At 62.8% G+C, this 25,479-nt stretch overlaps 1 protein-coding gene across 9 annotated transcripts in view; it reads right to left on the minus strand.

Moving 5' to 3' along the window:
* Positions 1–25,479, minus strand: part of CACNA2D2 (calcium voltage-gated channel auxiliary subunit alpha2delta 2) — a 115,940-nt gene that overhangs the window by 38,303 nt on the left and 52,158 nt on the right. For all 9 annotated transcript variants that reach the window (XM_073230620.1, XM_073230621.1, XM_073230624.1 and 6 more), the window contains exon 3: positions 18,426–18,542. In XM_073230620.1, coding sequence (XP_073086721.1) covers positions 18,426–18,542 — 117 coding nt within the window. The remainder of the gene's footprint in view (positions 1–18,425; positions 18,543–25,479) is intronic.

Consider the following 25,479-nt stretch of genomic DNA (forward strand, 5'->3'; position numbering starts at 1 on the left):
CCCCTGAGGCAGCTGTGCTCGGCTCCGCCTAGATCTGAGGCTGCTGCCTGAGGGAAGGGCCTGGCGGGGCAGGATGTCAGGGCCAGACCCGCACATTGCAGGGCCCACCAAGGCCTGGGCGGGCTAGCTAGGCCCAGGGCCCTCCTTAACCCATCAAGGCAGAACCCGTGAGCCGTCCTCACCCCACTGCACAGGGGAAACCCCAAAGCCTAGCAAGCGGTGGGACTCCCCTAGCATGGGGTGAGCAGGGCATCTCAGCGTGGAACCTGCTCACACCGTGGGTTTGCTTTCCTTCCTGGAACCCCCAGAGGCGGATGCCCCCTGGGGGCAGGGAGGGTCTCTGTGCCCCAGAATCAAGGACACCTCCACTGACTGGGGCCCTCCCTGCCCTCATCCACTGACTCCCAGACGCCACTCTGCCTGCTGGCCCTTCCCCATCCCCAGGCTCGGGCCCTGGCCACGGGGGCTTCCCCACCTGAGTACTGCCCCCAAAGCCCCGCAAGGAAGTCCTCCCCAGGGGAGGCGGACAGTGGGAGCCCTGTGACCAGGGCCTCTGGGGGAGGCCTGCTAGGCAGGAGAGGGGGCAGAAGGCTTGGAGTCTAGAGGAGGATACGTGTGCATGCTCATTTGGGTGTGTACACGTGTGAGCACAGGGCACAAGTACAGATGTAAGAAATATGCATGTGAACATGTGCGCACGCGTGCCCGTGGGAGCACACGCATGCAGGGGTCATGCATGCCGCCGTGGTCGGGCATACTCACTGGCAGTCCTCACCTTCGTGTCCTGGCTCGCCTTGTGAGGCACAGGTGGGGCGGGTGTGGGTGGCCCCTGGACCCAGGAGCCCACTGCCTGCCCCCTCATGTCCGGCTGAATGGGCCCCAGGGGCTACCACCTGCCCTGTCTGCGCCTAGTGGCCCCTCCTGTGGTTCCCTTGACCTGTCCATTGCTTGCCACTCCCCCAGCCCGCCCCCAGCCTGTGAGAACTGTTCTCTTACCCCCACTCACCCCACAGTGTGGAACAAGTGAACAGTGGCCCCAGGACCCCTCTTCTTTGCCCCTCACAAACATGTTCTGGTCGTACTGAGTGCCAGAGTTGCAGGAGGCATCAGCCCCGGCCCACTCTCCCGGAGCTCATGGTGAAGGACGGCCTTGCACCTCCAGGCCAGACACACGCGGACAAGGACATGTTGTGCCCCAGTCCCAAACCAGCTGCCAAGTGCCTCTGGGGTCGCTGGTATCACTTATGGGGCCTACAGTCCACACGTGCCCAGGGTGACTGTGGCAGGCGAGCTGGCGCTCCTGGCCCCTCTTCAGGAGCAGGCTCAAGACAATGTGGTGAGTGCCCCAGGGCCCAGTGTGAGCAGGAGGGCGAACCAGGACCCGCACCTCGGTCTGTCCAGCTGCAAGCCCAGGCCTGCCCTTGCATGGCTGGCTCTCCTGGCTCTCCTGGCAGCCCCTGCCTGTAACCGCGGGTGATGGGCACGTGCAGGGTCACACTGGAGCCCGGGTGCCAGCTCCCAGACCCTGCCCCTAGTAATGGTGGAAGGGGCTGAGGGTTACTATCGTAAAGTCGCCCCAAGTACCATTCCATGGGAAGCACAACTTGGCTTCCATGGAGATTTGACCTAATGTCTTGTCTCCTGTGGTTACAACAAAAAGCACTGGGTGTCCCTTTTTCCTTTGGCTACCAGGAGGCTCACAGTCAACTTGGAGGCTCAACTAGATGAAATGCCTGGTCCTGCAGCTGCTTCCCTTGGCTCTTCTGTCTCAACCTTTTTATTCATAATCTATGTTTCAGTGCACATGCTTTTGTGAAGACCTGCTCAGCGCTTTGCAGAATGAACTGGGGAACACACCGTGCTGACCTGTACTCCCATCTTGCCCGTTTGCTCCTGCTCAAAGAGGCTTCCAGACCCACAGGAAGGGTCCCTGGACAGGTGTGCTCTGTGGGGTGTCAGGCCTGTTCCTCCCTCTCCCCAGCTTCAGTGTCCCCGGGTCTGTACCCGTTTCTGCCCCCACCGCCCAAGGTGGGCAGGGCTGACTGTTCCCTGAGGCTAGACTGACTGTGGGTGGGAGGGGCCCTGCTCTGAGCCAGCACCCCACCAGCAGGCCGGCCAGCATCTGGCAGGCACAGCCGTCTCCCTGGAAAACGAGACTCATCTTATTGAGATAACGAATCGCTCCATTTAGATCCAAATTAACCTCCCCAATTACCCCATTTTCTACCACGTTTCACCAGATCGAAATATGAAATCCCCTTCTGCCGGCACAGCCGCGGGCCCTGCCCTCCTCACACCCCTCCTTCGTAGCCAGGATTCTCTTTCTTTCTTGGGGGGTGGGGTTGGGGTGAGGGGAATGGGAAGCTTGATGCAGCTGCCGCTCTGAGGAGTGAGAATTTTCATTTTATTTTTTTAGCTCATTCTTTGAAATAAGGATGCAATATGGGATCAATTTTTGATGACAGTGAAGTAAAAGGGGAAAATAGTAGCAATTTTCTCCTCTGAACATGCCCTATTTAATGGAAGGATGTCACGGTGGAGTTTTATCTGGAGGAGAGAGAGGGCTTGGTTCCCAGGGACACGCGGTCAATCAGAGATGCCCGGCAGGGGCTTGGCCTGGGGGAGGCTGGTAACCCGGCTTCCCAGTGCCCCCCATGAGGATGGCTGCCAGGGACCAGGACTTGGGGCCGGGGGAGACTGAGGCCAAGGGGCCCCGAGCCACCTCTGGGCTCTGCACTGAGATGCCATCTCCCCTGACCTGGCACCATCGTGGACCCTCCCCACCTTGTCTCTGCTGGTGTCATCCTGCATCTGGAGTGTAGAGCCAGACCCCAGGGAATCTGGTGTTAATAAGGGTCATAAAATCCTGGCCAGCTGCCCCGCCTTTGTGTCAGACCTACGGAGCTGGGCTTCGTGGGCCTGGGGCTGCTGGGGGTGGACAGCGGAGGCCGGACCCAAAGCGGCCAGACTGGGGGCCGGCAGGGGGACCAGCCTCCTTCCTCAGGGCTCAGGAAGGAGAGGTGGGTGGTGGAGGGGGAAGCGGGTGGGGGGGGTGTACCAGCAGAGGTGGCTTTCAGGGGACTCTGTGAGAGGAACTGTCCCCTGCATGTCAGAGGCAAGCTGGATGGATCTGGGCTGTGTGGCGTCAGGAGGCCTTGAGATCTAGTCCTGCAGGAACTTGGGAGCCCTGCCCCCCTGTTCTGAGTTGCCCAGGGGAGGTTACAGTTGCTGACCTGGATGGACTGGGAGGCCAGGGGTCTGGCTGCCAGGGACACATCCCCACCAGGAGGCCCAGCCCACAGTCCGCACACCACGGAGCCTGAGACCTGGGCACCCCCACGTGGCTGCGCGGCACCCTGGACAGCCTTGGCCCACCCTTCCTGGGATCCGGGCCCCTCTGGCCATCTGTCCTCCAAGGCCTCCCTCAAAGGTAGTGCAGGGACTGGGGACAGAAATGGATGAGAGCTGCTCCACCACTGACATCTCATCCACGGACACAAGCGGTCACCCCAGGGCCTGGGACCCGCAAACATGGCGCACGGTCACACCCTCCCCGACGCCTGCACAGAGCCCCCGGTCACACAGACACCCAGCCACATCCCAGCGAGCGCGGACCCTGCCAGGTGTGGTCCTGACACTAACGACTTGGGCCTCTCCCAAGCCCTTTCCCGTCCACCCTCCAGGGGCCCACTACACACCCAGTCGTCCAGGACCCCCAGGTGACCTTCCGGAGCCCTCACCACGAGGTCAAAGAGTGCTGGCAAGAACAGCCCCACCACTTCCTCCAGGGAACCCCACGGAGCAGGACCCAAGCGCCCGGCAGCGCCTGCCCCCACGAGTCCCCAGGTCCCAGAAGGGGAGTGGAGAGGCGAGGTGCCCGTCAGCAGAGGCCCTCCAAAGCCACACACGCCACCTCCCTCCCCTCCTAGGCTGTGGCCGGGCCTCTGAAATAATTAGCAATTCTGCTCCACAAAACATTGGCCCGATGGGATAATAAACTCCAACATCTGTCAGAAGAGTGAGCTCCTGTGGAATTGCCAAGAGAAACATTTTTCTCCTCATTCAATTCACATTTAAATTGAAAATAACCCCTCCAAGTCTGCGCCAGGCCGGCGGCACGGGGCTCTGGGAGCCCACAAGCTGTTCCCAGTCCTGCAAAGGGGCCCAGATGAGTGGCGATCACTCACTCAAATTAACAAATCATTTTATTTAGAAATGAAGAGAATTTGCAAGTGACGGATAGCTTGAGAGCCACTGAGGAGGAGGGGAAGCCGACCATCACACTGCTGCTGCTCTGGTGGGCAGCCCTACGGCCCCCCGCCCCCAGTAGCAAGGCCTCCCAGAGGGCTCTGGTCAAGGTAGCCAGCACCACCTACCCTCACAACTGCCCAGTGTGGTTGGCAGGCCAGAAGTCACGATGCCACCATTCTGTGGTGGGAAACTGAGGTTCAGTGAAACACCCGAAGTCCCCAAGTGCCCCTCCAACCTGCAAAAGGCACAGACCCCCTCTGAGGGGCCCAGGCAGGAGTGCAGCCTTCTGAGCCTGCAATTCCACCTCTGGGCTGCAGGAGGTGCTGTGCAGAGGCCACACCCTGTGTGAGTCTGGGGTTGGGTCTGCCTATGCACCATCCTTGCTTCATCCAGGGCAACCATTAGTCCAGCAGCAGGATCCTGGGGCTGAGTTCTGGGCCTCAGGTCTCTGATTCTGTCTATACAATGAAGGGTGTTGACTTGGCCAGCCAAGGGCCTTCTAAGCCACAAGGGGCTCTGAAGACCAGCACCAAACACTGATAAATGAAGACACTGTGTTTCCTTTGATAAGGGGCCCCAGTCCCGGCCAGGCCCTCTGTATGTCCCCATCCTACCCCACTTCAGGGCCATGTGTCCCCACCAAGAACCTTGCCACCCCATCCCACTATTTCCCAGCAGACCACACACTCTCTGGGTATGAACAATGCTCCTTCCATCCCCATGACCCTAGTGCCCAGCTCTTGGTCACTATTCGGTGAATAAATGAATGAGTGAATGAGCATCTGGCTGCACAGACTCAAATGCATGAGACGGGGCTCCATGCACATCTGGGTATGAAGACGGCCTCTCGGCCCTGTGCTCTGCACAGAACGCCCCCTCCTGGCAACTGTTCCACACCTCCTGGGGCACAGCCCGGCTGCGCTTGGGTCTCTTCCCGCATGGCCTCTCACAGCACGGTGACCGTGGGGCAGGCACCAGGCTCGTTCCCAAGCTGGCCACCTGGGGCCCGGTGCTCTTGGGTTCACAGTGGGGCCTGATCCCCTCTGGGCCCCACCTCAGGGACGTGCACCCTAGGGACGCGGCCTCCCCTCAGAGCTTCCCAGCTGGGAGCACTGGGAGCTGCTGAAACAAATGCAAATACCCCCAGGGGGTGGGTTGTGGAGGGGCAAGAGGACAGGAGACAGGGCCCAAGGGGTGGGTAGGAGCGCAGAGATTCCTAGGAAGGCAGGAGGACGGAGCCCGGGCTTCTGGGGCTGGCACAAAGGCTCAGCTTAGACCTTCTTTCTCCTGAAGGCCGCCTTCCAGCCCGAGCCCAGGGCCCTGTGCAGACTGGGAGCGCAGAGGCTCCCCATGGGGCCCCCTTGATAAGCCTGCTGAACCCTCCGCTGTGGGCTGGGGGAGAGTAGACAGGAGCGGGCGCTCTGAAAGCCCCAGCCCTCTGCCCAGAGCAGGATGGGGAGACCCACGCACAAGCAGTGGGGCCACGTCAGACACAGGGTATCTTGGGACACTGGGGTCCCAGCTGGGTGCTCGAGTGTCTTGGCCAGCCCTCTCCCTTTCTGGACTCAAGTTCTAACCTGTGAAAGAGAGCTTCCTCCTGGGCTGCCCTGTATGCAGTGCTGTGGAGAACAGGGGCAGGATGGTGCTGGGGCTTTGTAGGCAGGCACGAGTGTGTGCACGGGCTGGGGCTCACCCATGGCTGCGCACTGGAGCCAGAGACCTGGGTGGGGTCTGGCGGGTGGCATCTCTGCTCCTCCCCTGGGCTTGGGCCCGGATGTGTCTTGAGTGCCCGAGCCTCTGGGGGCCTGGAGGGCCCAGGGGTGGGGAAGGCCTAACAGGGCAGGACATGGCGACGTGCCTGCATGCGGCTGTGAGTCTGTGGGGTCGCCCTGAGCTGGGCCCGGCTGCCCTAAGATGGAGCTGCCCGGCCTGTGGAGGACTGGGGAGGTGACGGGAACGAGGGGAAGAGACAGCCCCTGACCCCGGGTCAGGAGGCCTCCTGGACAAGGAAGTCTAAGCCGCAGTTGTCCAGAGGGGGGCCCGTCATGGTCTGACATCGCCCTTCCTCACACTGGGTGGGCTCCAGCTCTGAAAGGGGGGCCCGAGGACACAGCCGCAGTGCCCTCCGGAGGCAGAGGCCGGGGCAGGCGATGGGGAGTGAAGCTGTTATGGCTCCCTGACGTCAAGGTCTGTGCCCCCAACACGTCTGGACTTGTCTCGTAAGCCAGGACCCAACCTTGTGCACTGAGTTGGGAATTCTATATCAGTGACCCAGCTGGTGACCTTGAGCCCCCGATGCCAAGCTGGCCTGAGGCTCCCCTGAGGAGTAGCCCTGGGGGACACCTCCCCAGCCCGTGCCCAGCGAGCTCAAGGCTGACCCCGAGGCCACTGGAGCCAACGGCAGGCCCACAGGGAGGTGAGTCGCTCCCTCGTGCAGACGGGTGTGCGGCATGTGCTCTCCAGCGGTTACGCCGGTGCACTGCAGTGCCCGGGCCCTCGGAGCTGGCGCCACTCCTCAAATCTGGCAGCGACACCCAGGGTCGGAGCCCTCAGAAACGCCTCCCTGGGCAGCCAGGAAGCTGGTGGCAGCAGAGGCGGCACAGCGCGGGGGTCGGCAGCCCCCTCCAGCCCAGGCCCAGGTCCCTGGCCCCATGGAGGCCCAGGAAGGCCCGACCGCGCCTCCTCCCTGCCTCCCCTCTTCCGTCCATCTCTCCTTCTAACAGGAAAGTCACGGGGAAGCAAATCTTGAGGGGAGAAAGGGGAATGTTTTTAATTAAAAGTTTAAGTGAATTCACGTCCCCAGGGAGAAAAGAGAAGGTGGGAAGACAGTGTGGGGGTGGCGAGGGAAAGTAGGCCATGCCAGTCGGGCTCCGAGCCAATCCCGGCAGCCTCCCTGACCACCGCTGCAGAGGCTCTGGCTTTCCAACCGGGGAATGGGTCGCAGGGGCAGGGCAGGGAGCTCAGCAGTGCCAGCTGCGCCAGAGCTGCACCAAATTCTGGCACTAAAGCATCCTGACCTCCTGTGCTGCCACCTGCCCGGCCCCACCTCTGGGCAGGTGTTCCTGCCCCCACCAGGGTGAGGGTGGCCGGTACCCAGGCGACAGCTGCTGTGCTTGGTCAGGGCCAAGGCCTGGGCTACTTGTGACCCTACTGGGGGGCTTCACATGTGCCCAGTCCGCAGCCCACAGCAGCCCCCACCTCACAGCCAGACCAGACCCTGGCTGCAGACCAGGGGGACCTTGTCCAGTGGGCGGGGGCAGCAGAGAGGGGGTAACGAGGACTACAGGTGTTCCCCTTAACCAAGTATTTGCTGCACACCCGGTGGGGCTCAGCTCGTCTACACACGGCCCTGTGTGCTGCGCAGAGGCCATCTGGAGTCCTGCCCCCTCAGCCCTGCTTATTAGCCCCAGCTTGCCTGCACACACGTGTTCACCACAGGCAACACCACTCAGGAGCTTGACTGGCCCAGCTTGGGCCTGGGCAGCCCCTGAGCGTGAGCAGGTGTGTGTGGGTGCTCCCAGGGCAGGGCTCCATCCAGCCGGCACCATCCCTTCCTTCTGCAACGGGGAAGGCCCTGGTACCCTCAGGCCCTTGCCCACTGACCTCCATTTGCTCACCAGGCCCTGAGTCTGGCATGTGTATGGGGTGGGGGTGGGGTCTGTGCACATATCAGTGTGTGGGGGGCCCTGTATGCAGGGGTGGGGGCCAGGGTTGCCCCATGGGGTGACCTCATGCCCAGAAATCTTCCTTGACCCACTCCCCTCCTACCCTTTCATGGGAAAAAGAAAAAGCCAGAGAAAACTATGACAAATGCAATATTTTGCAAAATGAGCTAATTACATGGCAATCACACAGGGAGATGAGATTAGCAGAAGAATATTGATACAAGGAGGCCCAGGTATGCACGTGGCTGGAGGGGGAAGCTCACTGTTATTGCGGGAGATCGTGGAGCTGGCACCCCTGGCTGGGCCACAGGCCGGGGAGGCAGCTGCCCCTCATCCTGGCCAAGGTCACCCAGATTGGCCTGGGCCGTGTGGGAGCCACCACCCAGGGAAGCAGGCACGGACAGGGGGACGCACACACACATGCACGGGCACCCCGTGGTCCGCGTGGGCCAAGGGGGAGGAGGGACTCGTGCACTGCCCATGCTTCCCTGCGGGCTTGCACATGGGGTTGGGGCTTGCGCTGTGGCAGGGGTCCCTCACGGCCACGTCATCAGCTGGGCTGTCAATGGTGCTGTCGGCCAGGCACAGACAGGGCTATTTTCTCTGATTAAATGCCCATGATTTATCTGTAGGCCTGGGGCAGGGCCCACGCACCCAACGGGGCTGTACACAGCTGCCCAGGACCAGCAGATGGTGCCCTATGCCCCCGCCCTCAGCCCTCAGCACTACAGGTGCGCAGGAAGCTGTCTGGGATCCCAAAGCTCATCAGTCTAAAAACCAGCTCCCCAACAGGGCCTTGAGGCCCCCCTGATACCCAGAGCCAATGGTCCAAGACGCAAGCTCAGAAAAGCTTTAGGCTCCTCAGAACTCCAGGCAAGAATGCGTAACTGACTTGAAGCAGGGCCACTGGGAGAAGAGCAGGTCCAGGTGGAAGGCCATCCCCACCCTGTGAGCTCCCACCGCAGCACCTGGCTTCCTGCCCCAGGAGGGGCGGCAAACATGGGAGGAAGGCGGGAGGGGCCAGGCAAGGAGCACTGCCATGTGCTGCCGCCCCCACCGATTCCTGGGCTCAGAACTCACAGGGTCCAGACGTGCCCCCACTCCCAATCTCATCCAGCAGCCACACTGGGCTCAGCCTGATCCTCTGCCCGCAGCCTCAAGGCCCCTGCACGCTGTTCCCTTTCTTGGATGCTGTTCCTTGTCCTCTGAGGGGCAGGCTCCCTTCCGCCCTCCAGCCCCAGTCTCAGTGCTCCCCCTGTGTGGTTCCGGGGGACTGGGACTCTCCCATGAAATCCCAAAGTGAGGTCAAACGACGGGGATCTTCCCCATGGCCCGATCCCCCTCCTGGGAACAGTGACAACCGTGTGGCTCAAGCACGTCTACGAGCGAGACAAGCCTCAGTTCAGATGACCCTCTGGCAATCCCACCAGGTGGGCTCTTATCCCCCGTTTTACAGGTGGGGAAACTGAGGCTCTGGGGTAGGGACCTGCCAGTGCAGGCATGGCAGCTGGGGCCTCTCCCGGCCCTTGCTCCTCTCGATCCAGTTCCCTGGTCCATACCCAGAGGCCCTGTCTCCTGGGTGAGTCACTTGCAAAGGCTTATTTCTGGGAAGCGTACTGATGAAGCAGGGGGTGTAACAGGATCTAAAGGCCCAGCTCTGCCCTGCTGCCAGCTGCCCTGATCCCCAGTGGCGGGCCTCCGTGGAGGAGAGGCGTGGTCCCTCTCTGGGCCTCTCTCCCGTCTGTCTCTGACGGCCACCCCTCAGCACCAGTCAGCAGCCAAAGCTGCCCACTGGTGCCCTCCCAGGGCATGCCTCCCACCGGCGGTGGCCTAGGCACACAGCTCACGCACTGGTGTCAGCCTGCCTGGCTCAGGCCCCTCCAGGCATCCTCTGGAGCTCTGAGGCCCACCCTGACCCTGCCTGTCTATCCATCCGTCGGTCTGCCTGACCACTCAGGCCCCTTCCCTTGGACACTGCTGGATCTGACACCTGGGAATGCAGGAGAGGGCTGGGTGTGGCCCAACTGGTCAAAGGGGTGGGGCTGCTGCCAGCTTAGCCTTCAGAGACCTGATGCTGCCTCTGCCAGGAAGTCCCCCTGACCTGGGCCAACAGGCAACTGCACTGGTCCTTCCTAAGTCCTGCTCCCTGCCCGCTGGCTCTGCACACCTGCCTGGCCCAGGCCTGGTGGTCCTGTGGATGAATGCTGGGGGCATCATAGGCGGGGAGTTGCCCACTCAGCCCACAGACCCCAACTGCGCACCCTCAGCTCTCTCCGTGATTGGGCTCCAGCTGGTGTTGACACAGCACATGTGCTGCAGAGGCACGGAGTGGGCCAGCACAGGAAGGCCGCGGGGACGGGCCTGCTGGCTGTGAGCAGCCTCTCAAGCAAGGGCCTGCAGCCTGTGCCGTGAGGCAGGGGGCACCGAGCAGCCCGGGCAGCGTGGCCCAGAGGCAGGGGCGGGGACAGGCCCTCACCAAGGGACCAGAGAAGGGAGGGCCGGCCTGTGTGCTGAGTGGAGCTAATGGGGCACAGAGTGGTCTCCTCCAGGGGGTCCACCCATCTGACACCTCCCTGGGCATCCCTTCCAAGGCCTGGGAGTGAACTCTGAGCACAGGTCTGTGAGGCTGCACCTCACAGGTAGGGAAACAGAGGCCCAGGGCACGTGGGATTTGCCGGGGCTGGGTGCTGCTCCCATGTCAAGCGGTGAGGCCCCTCGTCCTCGGCCACCTTCTCACGCGGGGCCCTGCCACTGACTCATGTGCCGGTCACATCTTCCTGGGGAGGACCCACGGCCAGAAGTTCTCCTGGGGGCTGTGCCAGGTCCCAGCCCCCAGGCACAGCCGTGCACACCGCGGTGTGAAGGCCTCCGGCAGTCCTCCCTGCCCCAGCTCCCCTGGGCCTGGTCTGGTGCTGGCCAGCACCCTGGCTCCGCTCTGCACTCGGGGGCGTGGGCCCCGCCACTGCCGCCCTGGGCAGCCTGTGCTCCCAAGGGAGGGGCCCCACAGGCCTTCTCCTGCTGCCTCTGCACCTGGTACCAAGGGTGCTTATACCCAGCGGGTGCTCGGCGCTCCAGAAACAAGGCTGGGGGACCCCATGGCATGCTGAGCCAGCACCAACTGGCCTGCTCCAGGGGAGCCTCAGAGGCCCCCACCGGGGTCCCTGTGGTACCTGGGTCTGGCCCAGTCTTCAAGTGGGCTTGGAGAAGGCCCACGAGGGGACCCGGAGGGCCCGGTGTGGCTCCTGCACTGGGCCCCCCGCCAGCACCCGAGGCTGGCACACCTCTCGGGCAGACGCCTGCTGCCCCGGGGGAGGCTCCCCCAGCACCCAGGTGGTGGGCCCGGCCCCTGCCTCTGTCGCCTCTCCAAGCCCCCTCCCCCTGGGGGCAGCAGTGAGGCCCGGATGCACCTGCTGGCCGGGCTCCCTCCCAGCCCACAGCCCACACCCAGGCGGACAGCCTGGGCTGATGCTAGGCCAGCGCCTGTCCCCTCCCTCTCCCCTTTCTCCACCTTTGAAATGCCACGCGCCTTCCAGCTCGGCTGAACGGTCACCTTCTCCGGGCTGGCTTAGAACTGCCTGTCCCACGTCAGCTGTTCTGCACACTAGGACACTGAAGCTTGTCTCCTTCCTTGAGTCTGGGGTCCTGGAGGTCAGGGACTAGCTGGCCACTGGCTTGATCGCCTTAGATGCACACCATCCCCCCAAGCCTCCGCACAGAGGATTTCAGAGCAAAGGGCCAGAGGCTATTACAACTCAATTAAGTCTCTCACTTCTCTGATCCTGAATTAGACTGGTGCGTCCCTGTGGCACCTGCAGGCCCTTCTCCTCGACCTTCCAGCACCTGCCCCCCATTGCCAGCTAGGGCCCCAGGCAAGGGTCCTCCCTCAGTGCAGGCTTCTCCAGGGAGTGGAGTCTGCTGTGTCCCCCTTGGGGTCCAGGGAGAGTTTTCTCTGTGGCCAACCCACTCCCATGCCCTAGATTCCCCATCCTGTGGTGGGTGCAGGGGTACTAAAAAAGGGAATGCAGGGGATGGTTGCTAGCCACGTCTGTAGGCCTTTCACCAGCTACCCTCACCACCTGCCTGTGTCCCTCAGCCAGAGGCCCTGGCCTGTGCTCTGCCCTCTACCTGGCAGACCCTCATCTATTCCTTTCCCACCCGGACTCTGTCCTTGTCCCGGCCAGCGTGGCTCCGCCTCCTCCTAACTGTGAGAGCCATGGGAGGGGCAGGCACATGGGCCCAGGAGCGGGGCCCAGCAGGAGAGCTGTGCCCGGACAAGCAGGCAGTGGCCAGGGCTGGCATGTCTCGGCTTGTCTCCTCACCTATGATACGGGAGTTCTGTCCAGCGTCAGTGGAGACGGGCTCTGTACCTCAGGTCAGGCTGGGGGCACTGAGGAAGGTTTGCTGAATGACTAAGTGAGCAAGTGAACGACAAGGAGACTGAATGGCCCTGCCAGAGAAACACTGGGAGTCGCAAGCAGGGCCACTAGGCAGGAGAGGCTGACACCGCTTCCTGGGACACTTCCTGGCCAAGGTGTCCCCAAAGGAGTTGGCTGGTGTGGGTCAGGACAAGCAGGGTGCTGAGCTTCCTGGCCTGGCCTGCAGCTGCATTCAGCCCCTCTGACCTTCACCACTAGAGAGAACACACATGAAGGGCGGAGGGGAGTGTAAGGCTGACCCGCCAGGCTCTGAAGGCCTCAGGGGTCACACCCCAGGCCCCTGGCCCCTTCCTTTGGCCAGTGGATGCCAAAGAATGAGCACAGCTCTTCTGATCCTTCCTGAGGCCCTTGACCTTGCAGGAGCAGCCAGGAGAGGGCACTGCCCACAGGGGCGATCCCAGGGACCAGGCCCAGGCCTAAACCCACAGCTCGGCCTTTCCTGCAGCCTGATGGGCTGAGCCAGGCCCTTGACTGGCTACCACCAGCTCAGCACGGGACCAACAGCAGGGCATGGTGTTTCCCTGAGGGCCCTTGGACCTACCCCACCCGCACGGTCTCCCCCTTCGTTCCCAGGGAGGCCAGCCCCCTGTCCTGCCAGCTCAGCCTGGAGGGCTTCACAGGGTCTCGGGCTCTCGGCCATCTGACCGAGAGCAGGCAGGGGTGCCCATCTCCCCACATGCCTGCCCGGCAGCTGCTGTTTTTGCCCCAGGCTCACACTAACCCCCAGGACCCTCAGGTGTCCGGGGAGAGCACAGCGTTCACCTGCCCTCCAGCACACGTTCCGGCTGCCTCCTCCAGGGAGCCCTCTGAGCCCCGTTCCCGAGTGGCCACCTCTACGTCCGTGTTGCCCAGCCCTAGGGCCCATCCTTTTTCCTTGCTGGGCAGCTTCCTGGTTCTTCCCTACATAGGTGGAGGTCTCCAAAGGGCTCCCAAGCAACAGGTGCCCAACAGAGGCCGTCCACTCAGCACCCCGTCCCTGAGGCCATTGGCCCCCGGGCAGCAGCGGCACCTTGCCAGGCAGCGGCAGTACTGTTTGGGTGAAGGAGAATAATCAGCCACAAATGCCGCAATCAGGGGGGAGAGGCTGGGCGAGCCCTTGGAGCCCACGCGTGTGCGTAATTGGCTCCACGTGTCTGCAGCTCCTCTCATGAGCAGGGAAGTGGAAGGGTCAAGATCTCTCAACACTCACAGTGGAGGGGGGCAGAAGCCGCTGCTGACCCCACCTAAACACCTTTAATTGCCAGAGAAGGGTGGGCAGAGGCAGCTGATGCTACAGAATCCCAGCCTGCCCACTGTCCTGTGCCTTCTCAAGCCTCCCCGGTTGGGAGACAGACCCCAGAGCCTGACCTCCAGCCAGAACCCGGAGCACAGCCCTGGCTTCTGTTCTGCAGGTGTTCGTAGGGCTCCTGTTCTGGGCCAGGCCGGGCAGGAGGAGCCCCCCACGGCCTGGTCTGCTTGTCTGGCTCCCATCCATCAGTGCGTCAGTGGCCTGGCTCTGAGCCAGCCGCCAGCTGCTACGGTGCCGAAGGGCCCTGAAATCCTTGCTGCCTCCTCCAGGCAGCCCCGAGCTCACTATCACCCTGGAGAACTGCAGGGCTCACTCTGCCTCCCACTGCCCTGTTTTGCTGCACTTCTCTGAGGCTCCCACGCCCCCTGCTCTGCTTGGGGGGCTTCCGTTCACAATTGCTGTATCTCTCCGTCCCATTAGATCAGTGTTCTCAACCAGTCGGGGTTGGGAGGTTGCCCCCAGGGGACACCTGGCAACATTTGCATTGTTGCGACAACATTTTTGGTTGCTGCATCTGGGAAAGTGGCTACTACTGGCACCAGCACCTGCGACGCACAGAGCAGCCTCACAACAGAGCATTATCCTGCTGAGATGGCAGGGCCACACCAAGAGGCCCTGCACTGGCTGAGCCTTAGAAAGAAAGCAGCCAGGAAGCAGAAGCCAGGCAGCACGTTCTCCCTCCGGACACGGGGGTGGTTCCCCGGCCACGGCCCACTCCCCCTGCCCCTCTGGGCACCCTGCCCAGAGCCCAGTCCTGAGCAGACCCAGCTACACTGCCCCAGCGCGTCTGCCTAACTGGGCTAAGTGGCCATTAGCAGCCAAAGCAGGACGGCTGTGTGCGGAAGCATTTTTAATCTTACTCCTTAAATGATGCGTGCTCCCCAGAGAGGACCTGATGGTGCGAACACTGCCCCCCAGAGCCCCTGGAATGAGGGCTGCAGCGGCGCCTCCCCTGGCTCATCCGGCTGGGCCTTGTGGGGTGGGCTGGGGTGCTCAGAGCCAAGGAAGAAACCGTGGGGACAGGGCCTTGCCCAAGGTCACCAGGTCACCCGAGAGCAAGCCCCTGCCAGAGGGCCAGGGCCCATCTCCTCTTCCCTCAGCCTGTCCCGGGTGGAAAGCAAACACCACGTGGCCATTAACGAGAGGCAGCATTGAAGACAGCTTGTGCTGTTTGCAGCCCACCTGCCCGGATCTAAAGCCTGGTTTTGCTGTGAGACCCGGGACCAGTGGCTGAACCTCTCTGCACTCAGTTTCATCAAATGTAACATGGGGATCAGAGGGGAAACCCTTGGCTTATAGCGAGGATTTGAAGAGATCTGGAGTGTTCCAGCTCATCTTAGGCCGGGCACTTGGCAGGCACTGAGAAAGAGGCCAGCAGTCGTGGGAAGGAGTTAATTCTGCCATGTAGGGGCATGTCCTGAGCTCTGAAGCTACACAGAATTATCTGCGGAACATGCAACAGCACTGGAGCCCAGCCCCACCCCTGGAGAATCCGATGTACTCGGTCTGGGTGGGGCCTGGTGGGCATCACGGTTTGAAAGCTCAGGAGACTCCAGCGTGCAAGCAGGGCCAGAACACAGTGCGGCAGCAAGGGCGCGATACACAGCAGCGGAAAAGGTCTTGGCCCTGGGGACAAAGGCCCCTGAGGAGCAGGGGGACACAGGCGCAGTATGGAGGGCACAGCTTGAGGGCCAGGGTCTTGAGGCCCTGGATGTCCAGCCAGGCCTCCCCACTGCCTCCAGCTGAGGTTGGAGGTGAAGGGGTCTCCCCGAGAGCAGGCTTCGAGCCACCACAATGATGTCCCCAGGAACCTGCTCTGCCCTGGGCTTCCCATCCTCCGGGAAGCAGCCACAGGGCCCTTGGCCTTGTCCCCGAGAGGAGGCTGGGATGCCCTGCTCCGGGGTCACCGTTCACGTCACCAAGGCGGTGCTCCTCCCACACAGCAGAGGTGCTGGGGGGGGCATGGCCTTCGGGGACACTGTTTTCAGTGTGGCCTCTGTAAACGACAGCTCCCAGAGCTGAGAAAGTGGCCCTATTTCACAGAGGGGTAAGACTGGGTCAGGACTGCCTGGGAGCATCTCGGGGGCAGGCCAGGGCCTGTTCTCCCTGCTGCACCCCCAGCCTGGCTGGCACACAGAGGCCTCTGGTCAGTGCTGATGTGGGGGTGGGAGGCATGCCACCCCGAGGACATGACCTCTCTGACAGGGACTGGGTGCCGGGGCCCCAGCAGGGAGGAGGGGAGGTTCCCGGACTTGGGGATGCTGGTTGTCTGTGCTGCAAGGCCTCTGGCCTGGCGGGATCCTGCCTGACTCTTGGCCCCATAAATCACCCTGTGCCTCTTGGAGAAACTCATTACAAACATCTGATTGTCCCTGATTAGATGAGACAATGAACTTCTGCCCTGTGCCTCTCATCCCTCTTTGCGAGCTCCAATTAAAATTCCAGACCAGAGCCAGGGGATTTAAACTGGATTACTGGATGGGGTCCAGGGAGAGAGGAACAATGGAGTGGGGGGTGCAGCCCCTACACCCCTCCCTCCACATGCACTCAGGCTGCAAGCAAATGTGGGAAAGGAGACAAGGGCCAGAACTTGATTATAAGCAAATTTAAAACATAATTAAGACCAAAGCTCCTCCTGAACAATTAGGGCCAAGATGGGGGAAGGACAGTCCTCCCCTTTGTCTGGGGGCACGCCCCGGGGCAGCATCCTGCGGGCTTGCCGGGTGGGGAGGCGCTGCAGGGGGAGGCCACTGGCCAGGAGGTGCTGGAAGGAAAGGCCGTGGGCTCCGTGTGCACCTCGAGAGCAAGGTGGGGGTCAAGGGCCTGGCTGGCAGTCAGAGTGACCTGGGGTCAAACCCTGCCTCTGCCACATCATGGCCTGGTGCACGGCACGTCTGAGCGTCTGAGCCCCGTTGTGAAGCGGGCCTCCCGCCTAGGGTGCTGTGAGACTGGCACGGACAGGCTCAGAGCACGGCGAGCACCCGACCAGACCGCCTTTTCCATTATTCTTCCATTGGAAGTTGATGTCTAGAGCGTGCGGAGCGCCAGCCGTGGGCTAGGCTGCAGGTGCAGTGGGCAGGGCCCAGTGGGCGAGGTGCCAGGAGAGAGGAGCAGGGGGCTGGGCCCTGGGCGCCATTATGGAGGGCAGGTCGGGCATTTGTCACCGCCACCACTCAGCAACCCCCACTCGGTGACCGGGCCCACACAGGGTGGCTAGCACATCTAAAGGCCTGTAGGGTCCCCTTCCCAAACCAACCAGCTGGTTTCGACACAAATTCAGGGCTGGCAGCCTGCAGTTTGTAAACGGGGCAAGGCAGTCATGGGCAGATGAGGGGTCTGCAATGAGGGGAGAGTGACAGAGACAGAAAGAGATGGCAGGAGAGCACCTGGGTCAGCCCAGCCGTGGGAGAGGCAGGGGTGGGCCTCGCGTGCTGGCTGGTAAGGCAAGAGAATGGCCCTACAACCAGGGGCCCTGCTAGACGCCACGGGGACTGCCACCCCAGCTGGAGGCCTGGCTCTGCCTCTTCCCCACGAGCGTTCATTTCGCCGGCTGCCTCCCCGGTGACTGGGAGACCCTCCAGTCAGGCTGGGCCAGGCCCCGCCCCGGTCCTCTGTCCACATGGGTGGCAGTCCTCAGGGTCCGCCTCCTCCAGCCCCAGATGCCAGCCTCCCCGGCCCATGACCCCAGGGGCACAGCAGGGCCCTGCCCCTAGAGAAAGGGTCCGCGTCCTCTCCCGGGGCCTGGCCGTGCCAGGGACTGAGGCTCAGTGGCTACCCCTGCCCTGAGCTGGGCCTGGCTTGTGTGGACTTGCTCATCATTTTTTATAAAATAGTCTCATTGAGATATAATTCATGTACCATAAAATTTGCCCCCTTAAAGTGTACAACCCAGTGGTTTTGTAGCATATTAAGAGTGTGCAACCATCACCCCCAGCCAATTTTAGAATATCTTCATCCGAACAGGGGCCTCGAGTCCGTCAGTAGTCATCCCACCCCAGTGTTCTCCCCTTCTCCACTCTGGGTGGCTCGTGGAAATGGGGTCACACGACAGGTGGCGCTCTGTAGCGGGCCTTTCCTCTCAGCACAGGGCTTTCTAGTACCCATGCGGCCGCAGGTCCAGTCCCTTCCTGTAGACTGGACCTTCCTTTTGACACAGGCTGGAGTGGCAGTGTGCCTCTGGTCCAGGGGCAGCTTGGACTCCCCCCCTCATTTACTGAACAACCCCCGGGCCACCTTCCAGCTTCAGAAGCCCCTCCCGCCCTGCTCTCCCGAGGGTGGGTCAAGGGCCGGGGTCTGCAGGCTTCATGCACCTGCGTGGGGTAGCCCAGCAGCGGAGCATCGTGAAGCCTGGGAACTGATGGGCAGCCTCTCTGGGAACAGGGGAGACCGAGGCCCAGAGAGAGCAGAGAAACACTCAGCCCAGCACCCCGTGGCCACAGCCACCTCCATGGGGCTCCTCCAGGTGCCCTCACCAGCAGGGCCTGAGGCCCACCCCCCAGCCATAAGCAGGTGGCACCCTGGCTGGCCGCTCCCCCAGGGCACGCCCACAGCCAGAGCCACCCAACAGGAGGCCCTGCCTGGCCCACCTTTGTGCCCACACAGGCCCCCTCAGGCTGCTACACAAGCCATCCTGCTCCTGCTCAGCTCCCACAGTCCTCGCGGGCACAGCCCTGCCAGTGGTGGCCCAGACAGACCTCAGAGGACAGGTTGGGAGTCCTCCCCCCAACCCCCCCCCGTGCAGGGCCACTCCACCAGGCCCGCCTTCAGCCTGACAACAGCACCTACCTTCAGGGCCTGCACCTTCCTGTCCAGCAGGCTCTCAATGTCCCCTGCCACCTTCTCCACCAGCTTCTGGGGCTCGTTCTCCTGCACTTCGAACAGATTCCGGTTGTCCTTGTAGATCTGGGAAGAGGTGGACAGCAGGGTGAGTGTGGGGTTCCCATGCCACAGCCTGTATGTCCTCTCTGTGGGGCGGACAGTCCTCACCCCGCCCCTGGCTTTGGCCATGGGGACAGCGGTGGGGCAGCAGGCGGGGCCCCAGCTGGGCTCCCAGCTCGGGCTGGCTGTGGCTGCTGGCGCGGGTTGTCACTGCTTCCCCGGGACGCAGGGTTCCTCCTCTAGGGGCCACGAGCAGCACCCGACCAGCTCAGAAGGGAAGGGCGGGTGCACAGGAGGCAGGGCGTCAGGGGGATGGAGCCGACGAGCCCACACTGCCGGCACGAAGACACACTCACACAAAGTACACACACCTACACACAGCCACCCAGCACACGGCTCGGGCATCTGTGCCCCCTTCTGCTGGCACTGCCCCAGGGCATTTACAGAAACCAGTGGGAGCTCTGGGCACCCTGGGGCTCCTCTGCCATTCAGGACACAGAAGATGGGGGCAGACACCAGAGAAAAAGAGGAACGTGCGGGAACGCACCTGTCCCCTCCTCCCTGGGGGGCCGGTGCACATGCGCACGTGGGGTTGTAAATCCGACAGTCGGCTTTTGTGTGTGAGCGTGTGATGGCTCAGCACACGTCCATCTGTGCGCGTGCCTGCAGGCTTGGGGGTGGGATTAGGGCCTTACTTGAAGCCTGGGGCTTGCATGTGAGCCACACAGGCAGGTCTTTGAGAGCCTCTCTGTGGCTGGGGTCTTGGGGGTGCCCATGTGTGTAAGCGTGCCATGTATGTGAACCGCACGCCCCTGCATTTGTCTCTGAGCCGATGGGGCCAGTGTGTCCATCCAGGTGACCCCGGAAGCGGCTCCTGCACCAGGTCACAGCCGAGTGATGCCACAGGGCTGTGCAGAGCAGAGGGTTGTGGAGACAGAGGAGGTGAGGAGGAGACAGGGGCAGGAGAGGACGCTGATGAGCAGACAGGCAGGAGAGATAAGGTTGGCTGTGGCTGCAGCCTGGGCAGATGAGGCCTGGCATCTGATGGGGCAGGAGGCCCAGGCCTCCGGAGCCCCCCCAGCCATCCCCCCCAGCCTGGCAGCCCAAGGGTTAAGGCACCATAGGTAGCCACTCAGCAATCCCCTCTGCACCCCCCCATCTCTCCCAGCTTCTCCTTTCTTTTTGTCCTTCTCTTAGAACAAAATAATTTGTGGTGAAGTCGCTCCTTCCCACAGAGCGGCGGCGATTAGAGGGCGAGTTGCGAGGCCGGAACGCAGGGCCGGGGAGGCTGCAGTTCCCCAGTGGGCAGCAGGCTGCCATTCCTGGGCTCCCTGGGCCCTGCCTCACAACAGAGGTCCCCGGGGGAGGGAGACAGAGGTCAAGGAGGGTCCGAGCCTGGGGGGAATCACTGGGAAATGCAGGAAGCCTGGCGCCCAGGGCCCACTGCTAGGGGAAACAAGAGAGGACAGGTCAAGGCCACACGACTATGGGTGGCAAAGCCAGAGCCCCGCCCTCCCTGACCCCTCATCTGCAGGTTTGGGGACATTAGCCACACACCCTCTCTGGACCATGGGCCACACCCGTGTGTGTTGCGGTCCCACGTCCACACTACAGCCTTTGCCAGCGCACCCGGGCTCACTGACACCGGTAGGGGCGCAGCTGCCTGGCTTCTGGGGTGGGATGAAGTTCCTCGCCTGACTCCACATGAAGGTCATTCCCAGGTGCCCATCAGGGTGTCCTCAGCAGAGCATCTCAGACTGAGGCTGGACCCTTGGGCAGCTCTCCTCGGGGGCCCAGGGGTACCCCCAACCAGGTCCAGGGAGCCCCTTGCAGCCTGGCATGGTGACTGGGCCAGGGCTCGGGGTGGAGGAGTGGATCTCACCCCAGGGCCCCGAATGCTGGCCCAAGGGCTTGCCAAAGTCACCTCATCCCTAAACCTCAGCACTGCTTTGTTAGACAAGAGAACGGTGGCCCCGGACTCTGGGGCAGTGAGGGCTGCAAACAACCCACACCACTGTGGCTGCTGCCCGTGTTTCGGATCACCAGCATTCTGCAGGAGTCCCTGCCCCGGCCTGCTAGATCTGCAACCTTACGACCCGAAGCCACAGACTCCAGCCCTCTTGGGGTCTGCCCGCCTCCAGCCCACCCCTCCTCCCAGGCCTCCTGGCAGTCCCTCCCCAGCCAGCCGGTCCCTGTCTCCGGGACCTCAGTGTGGGGCCCGGCAGTGACCACAGGAGAGCAGACGCGGGGACACCACTGAGAGGGCACGGCTGTGGCCAGCTCCCTCCAACTCTCCCTAAGCACCGACTTGTGTGCAGTGGCCCCCAGCAAGTGCGCCCACCAGTTCCACGTTCAAGAGCAGAGCTGGGGCCAGCTGAACCCCGTCTCCCTCCTCTGCTTCCGCCTGCAGCCGTGCCACCCCTTGGAGCCTGGGCTGCATCCACCATGCTTCCCTCCTGTCCCATGTCCACCCCACGACCCTTTACTGATGCCAGCATCAGAGGCCTACAGCCCACCGGCCTGGCAGAAGCCTGCAGGCCTCTGGGTCCCCAGCCCGTCAGAGTCCCACTGTCACCCCTTTTGCCCTTCCCTGCCTATCTAAATCCTCTCCAAAGGGAGGGTGGGGACATGGGCTGGAAGGCGTTTTGAAGGATGGGGGCAGGATTTCAGGACCGTAGGGGCTGGCCAGGCCACCAGCCAAGCCTTGTCCCCGAGTCCCCAATGAGCCCCTTGAATGCAGCAGCCCTCAGCCTTCTGTCCCAGGTGCCTCACCCCTCCGCATTGCCCAGACCAGCTGCCCCACCGCCTGGGGTGGGCCCTGAGCCCCAGGGAGATCAGCATGGCATAGCCCTGCAGATGGCCCCAGCCTAGAAGATAGGTCACCTCCACTGATGTGGCCCGGGAGGTGCTTACCACCTGCAGGCCCAACGGGAAGCCCAGCAGAGCCCAGGATGGGCTTCCCTGGGGCCCCAGCCTCCAGCTCTGGCCCTCCAAGACAGGCCAGGGCACACTCGGTGCAGGGCCTCCACAGCCACAGTGGACTGCACGCCCGCTAGTGTCCTTGGCCCAGCAAGCTAATTGGAAAAACCCCATGGCTCCCAGCGTGGCACACCTGCATGGCAGGGACGGAGAAGCAGGCGGCTGGCAGCCCACAGGTTGTTGCAGCTCCGGGCCAGCTGTGACGGGGCAAGAGGCAGGCTTCACCCCCAAGGAGATGGCGCATGGTGGTGGGGCAGAGACAGGCTGCCGAGCCAGGTGGGCATGTGGGGGGCATGGGACACTGGCAGGGCACCTGGGGAGCAGGGAGGGCAGGGGTGGTGGGGCACCTCTCATTCTGCACCATGTACCTCTGGCCTCTGCTCCCCAGGGAATCCTCTGCCCCTCCCGTTATCAAGCCCTGCGCCTCCATTCCCCTTGTCTCCTAGCGCCCCCGCCCCCAGCCCTCTCTGGCTCCAGCGGCTCTGGGGCTGAGCACTCATCCGGCCGGCCTCTTGGCCCAGGGATTTCCTGGGTTGGCAGGGACCAAGGCCTCCTCGGGGACCCCGGCCCCTCAGCCCAGCCTTCTGCTCCCCTGGGAGCACAGGAAGAAGAGGTAAGCCCAGAGGTCACCTGGAGGACCGGTGACCTTGGACAGGAAGGCCCAAGGCCAGACAGAGCCAGCCTCGTCCCCACAGCTCCCCAGTGTCCTGACCGAGAAAGGGTCAAGCTCCGAGGTCCGTGGCCCACAGGCACCCACCACAGGAGACAAAAGGCCCAGGGCCAATGACCCCCGCGTGTCCCCCAAATGTAGGGGCATTTTGCAAAGTCCCGGAGAGCCAGCAGCAGAGGGGCCTGGGCCTAGGCCAGCACCCAACCTGCCCAGGGAGAGGAGGGTGGGGGGAAAGGAGAGGAAAAGGAGGACGAGGAGGGGCAGTGGGGCAGCAGTGGGGTGACAGGCCCTGGGAATAGCCCCCTGGGGCTGGAGCTTCTCACACGGGACCTCACCGATCTGAACAACCCCTGAGGGGCAGCCTTTCTGACAGCACACAGTCAGCAGACGCCCCACTGAGGACACGCCAGAGCCCAGAGTCCAGCCGCGTCTGTCTGGCCATGTCCCAGCTGCATTCGGTGTGTTGACTCCACACGTGAAGGGGAGGCGCCTGGTAAGGCATGGGGCACGCATGATGGGCCGGACCAAGGTGGTGCCGGAGGCCTGAGGCCTGGGGGGTGGAGGGGAGGACGGGCAGAAGCCCCCAGACCGACTACCACCCCCCCTGGGAGCAGAGCCAGGCGCATGCGAGAGGCTCCCCTCTGCAGCGAAGGTGAACAGGCCCTCATCTCTGGAAAATTAGAGCAGAAAGGAAATGGGATGACAAGGATTTGACACAGTCTGGGCCCTGCCGCCGGCTGCTCCTCAGGGCCCGGGTCTGGCTGGGGGCTCGGCAGGCGCTCCAGCATCCCACCGCCCCGCCCCTGCCAGGGCAGAGAGGATGCTGAGGGGGCCACGCCCCTCGGCAAGGCCCCCGAGATTTGCTGTTCTCCAGCCCCCGCCTCCAGTCACATCTTTGTGTCTGGTCCCTGCTCTCAAAAGAAGCCGCCCGTGAGGGTCTTAACTGCCCTCCTGCCAACAGGCCCTAGGGGACAGCATCCCTGGCCAAGGGACAGTGGGCCGGGCCTCCTGAGGTGGGCTGCTGGCACATGCTGCAGAGGCCAAAGGGCCTGGGGTGGGGGACAAGGCCAGCTGCTGGAATGGGGTACACGTCAGCCAGGGACAGGGGAGCCCTGGGTGGGAGGGAGGGGGCTCATGGTGCTGGGCCAGGAGGGAGGAGGGGGCTGGGGGATGGCAGTGATCTGCTCAGCAGGGCAAAGCTGGTCCTGGACTCCTGCCCCACCCCTGCCAGGCTGCTGCCCCGTCTACTGCCTCTGTGGGGAAAATCGAGGGTACTGAGAACTGCTCATCACCTTGAATGGATGGGGCAGCCGGGTGCCCACCGTCCCCTCCCACAAGAGCACTCAGGACACGTCCCAGACAGGCTGCACCTCCCGGGTCTCGCCCTGTCCAACTGGCCTCAAACACTGCAGCCCAGGCCCTCATGGCAAAAAGGGGCTGCTCCCCAGTGCTGCAGAGAACCCTGACCAGGCTGTACCCAGACACACAGCCCTGGACCGTGTGCAGCCTGTCTAGCGCAGGACTCAGCAGGGCAGGCCAGGGGCCACCAAGCCCCGGAGCACATGTCGGGCTCATGGGTAGGGGCTGTGTGCACATGGCTGCATGCTTCAGTGGCTGCCCAGTGGCCACACCACACTGCTGCCATCCGGTGGCGGGTGACTCCACAGGTAGTCGGCTGCACATGGTCATATGCCTGTTGTCCCATCTGTACTGACTATCGAGTAGAGGTTTCCTGGATAACGCTCTGTTCGGAGGGGGACACAGACCCCTACCCAGGCCATTAGTGTGGTACTGCAGGGGCCACCGTAGATATGGGCAGCCAGGAGCAGGGAGGGGGGCCCGGCCTGACTTCCAGGAGCAGGTAAGGCATGGCCCTCCTGGGCAGGGGGCCCAGTCTTCACCCCATTTCCTCCCCATATCCTTCTGTCCCACTGGGGTACTCCACATGCACGCCACAGGCTCTTGTCAGGCCCTCTGAGCCCAGGGCAGCAGAGACGGACCAGACCATGTGCCTCCCTCCTGGGACTTGCCATCCAGGGGGGACAGGTGTTCATTAGACCAAAAGCCAACGGTGGCAGTGGGGAGATGGCTGCAGGAGATCCCTGGGAGTGGGGCTGCCTGCCTGGGTACAGCAGGAAGGTGGTCAGGGAAGTCTGGGAAAGCTTTGCAGGGCAGGGGCCATCTGAGCAGAGTCTGAAAGGCTAGGCAGGAGTCTGCCAGACTTGGGGCAGGCGGGGGATGAGGGGGTCCAGGCAGGTGTAGTGGCCGGTGCGAAGGCTGGGTGGACAGGCAGCTAACGGCCTGCCAGAGGCAGGGGTGCGGAGGCTGGCACGGTAGAAGGGAAGCTGAGGGTAGGGAGGTAGAAACCCAAGTGGCGGAGGTGTGGGGGGAGCATGGCTGTGGCCTCGATCACCAGTGAGAAGGCCCTGGGGGCCCCGAGGTCCCCTGGCCCCCCCGGGGGTGGCTGCGGGCACTCTCAGCAGCAGATTTCCTTTGGAAAGACTCAGGGCCCCGAGGCTCCTGCCGCCACCCCGGCAACGCCTCCCTGTTTTAAAGTTAAAGTTTAGCTGACTCTCATCCATTACTGCAATTAGTACATTATGTCTAATTATGCAATTAGTGTGAAAAGTGTGCTTGCTGCAGAGAATGGGAAATGACGCTGCCTTGCCGTGCTGTAAAACCCACGTCAAAAAGACTCAGTCTCTGGTTTTTCAAAAGACTCAAAGCCCAACAGAACAACAAACCAAACCCTGGCAGCCGAGCAAGGCCCGTCTGGCCCCACCTCCCCGCACCTGTCCTCTTACGGACACACTTCTGCAAACCCAGCCGCCCCACAAAGGAGCTCCATCCGCGGCCCATTCCTGTCTTGGCTCCTCTGAGCAGATGCGCCTTTCTAAACTGCCTTTAAACCCTGGAAATCCTGATTATCTGTCTGTTACTCCAGATATGACTGGGAAGGGAGCCTCCGGGGAAAGGCCGTGTGTACCAGGTAAGAGCACTCCTGGGGGGCCAGGGTCCCCCCCACGCAGCTCCAAGCGTGACTGCCCTGTTCCCAGGGCTCCTGACGCAGAGCTCCAGGTTCCTGGTGGCGCCTTAAGGAAGGCGGCACATTGCAGCTCAGGAGACCGGAGCTTTCTCCCACTCAGGGCTCTCAAAGCCTGGGAGCTGCCTGGACGGACAGCGAGCTCCCCGTCCCAGGAGGTGTGCAAGCCCAGCTATCGCGGATGCCAAGAAGGGATTCTCCCACAGTCACTCTGCACAGGAGCGGGATGCTGGATGACAGCATTCCCGTGGCCACATGCCTGCATGAAG

This window comes from Manis javanica, chromosome 3, assembly GCF_040802235.1.
Source record: "Manis javanica isolate MJ-LG chromosome 3, MJ_LKY, whole genome shotgun sequence".
NCBI lineage: Eukaryota > Metazoa > Chordata > Mammalia > Pholidota > Manidae > Manis > Manis javanica.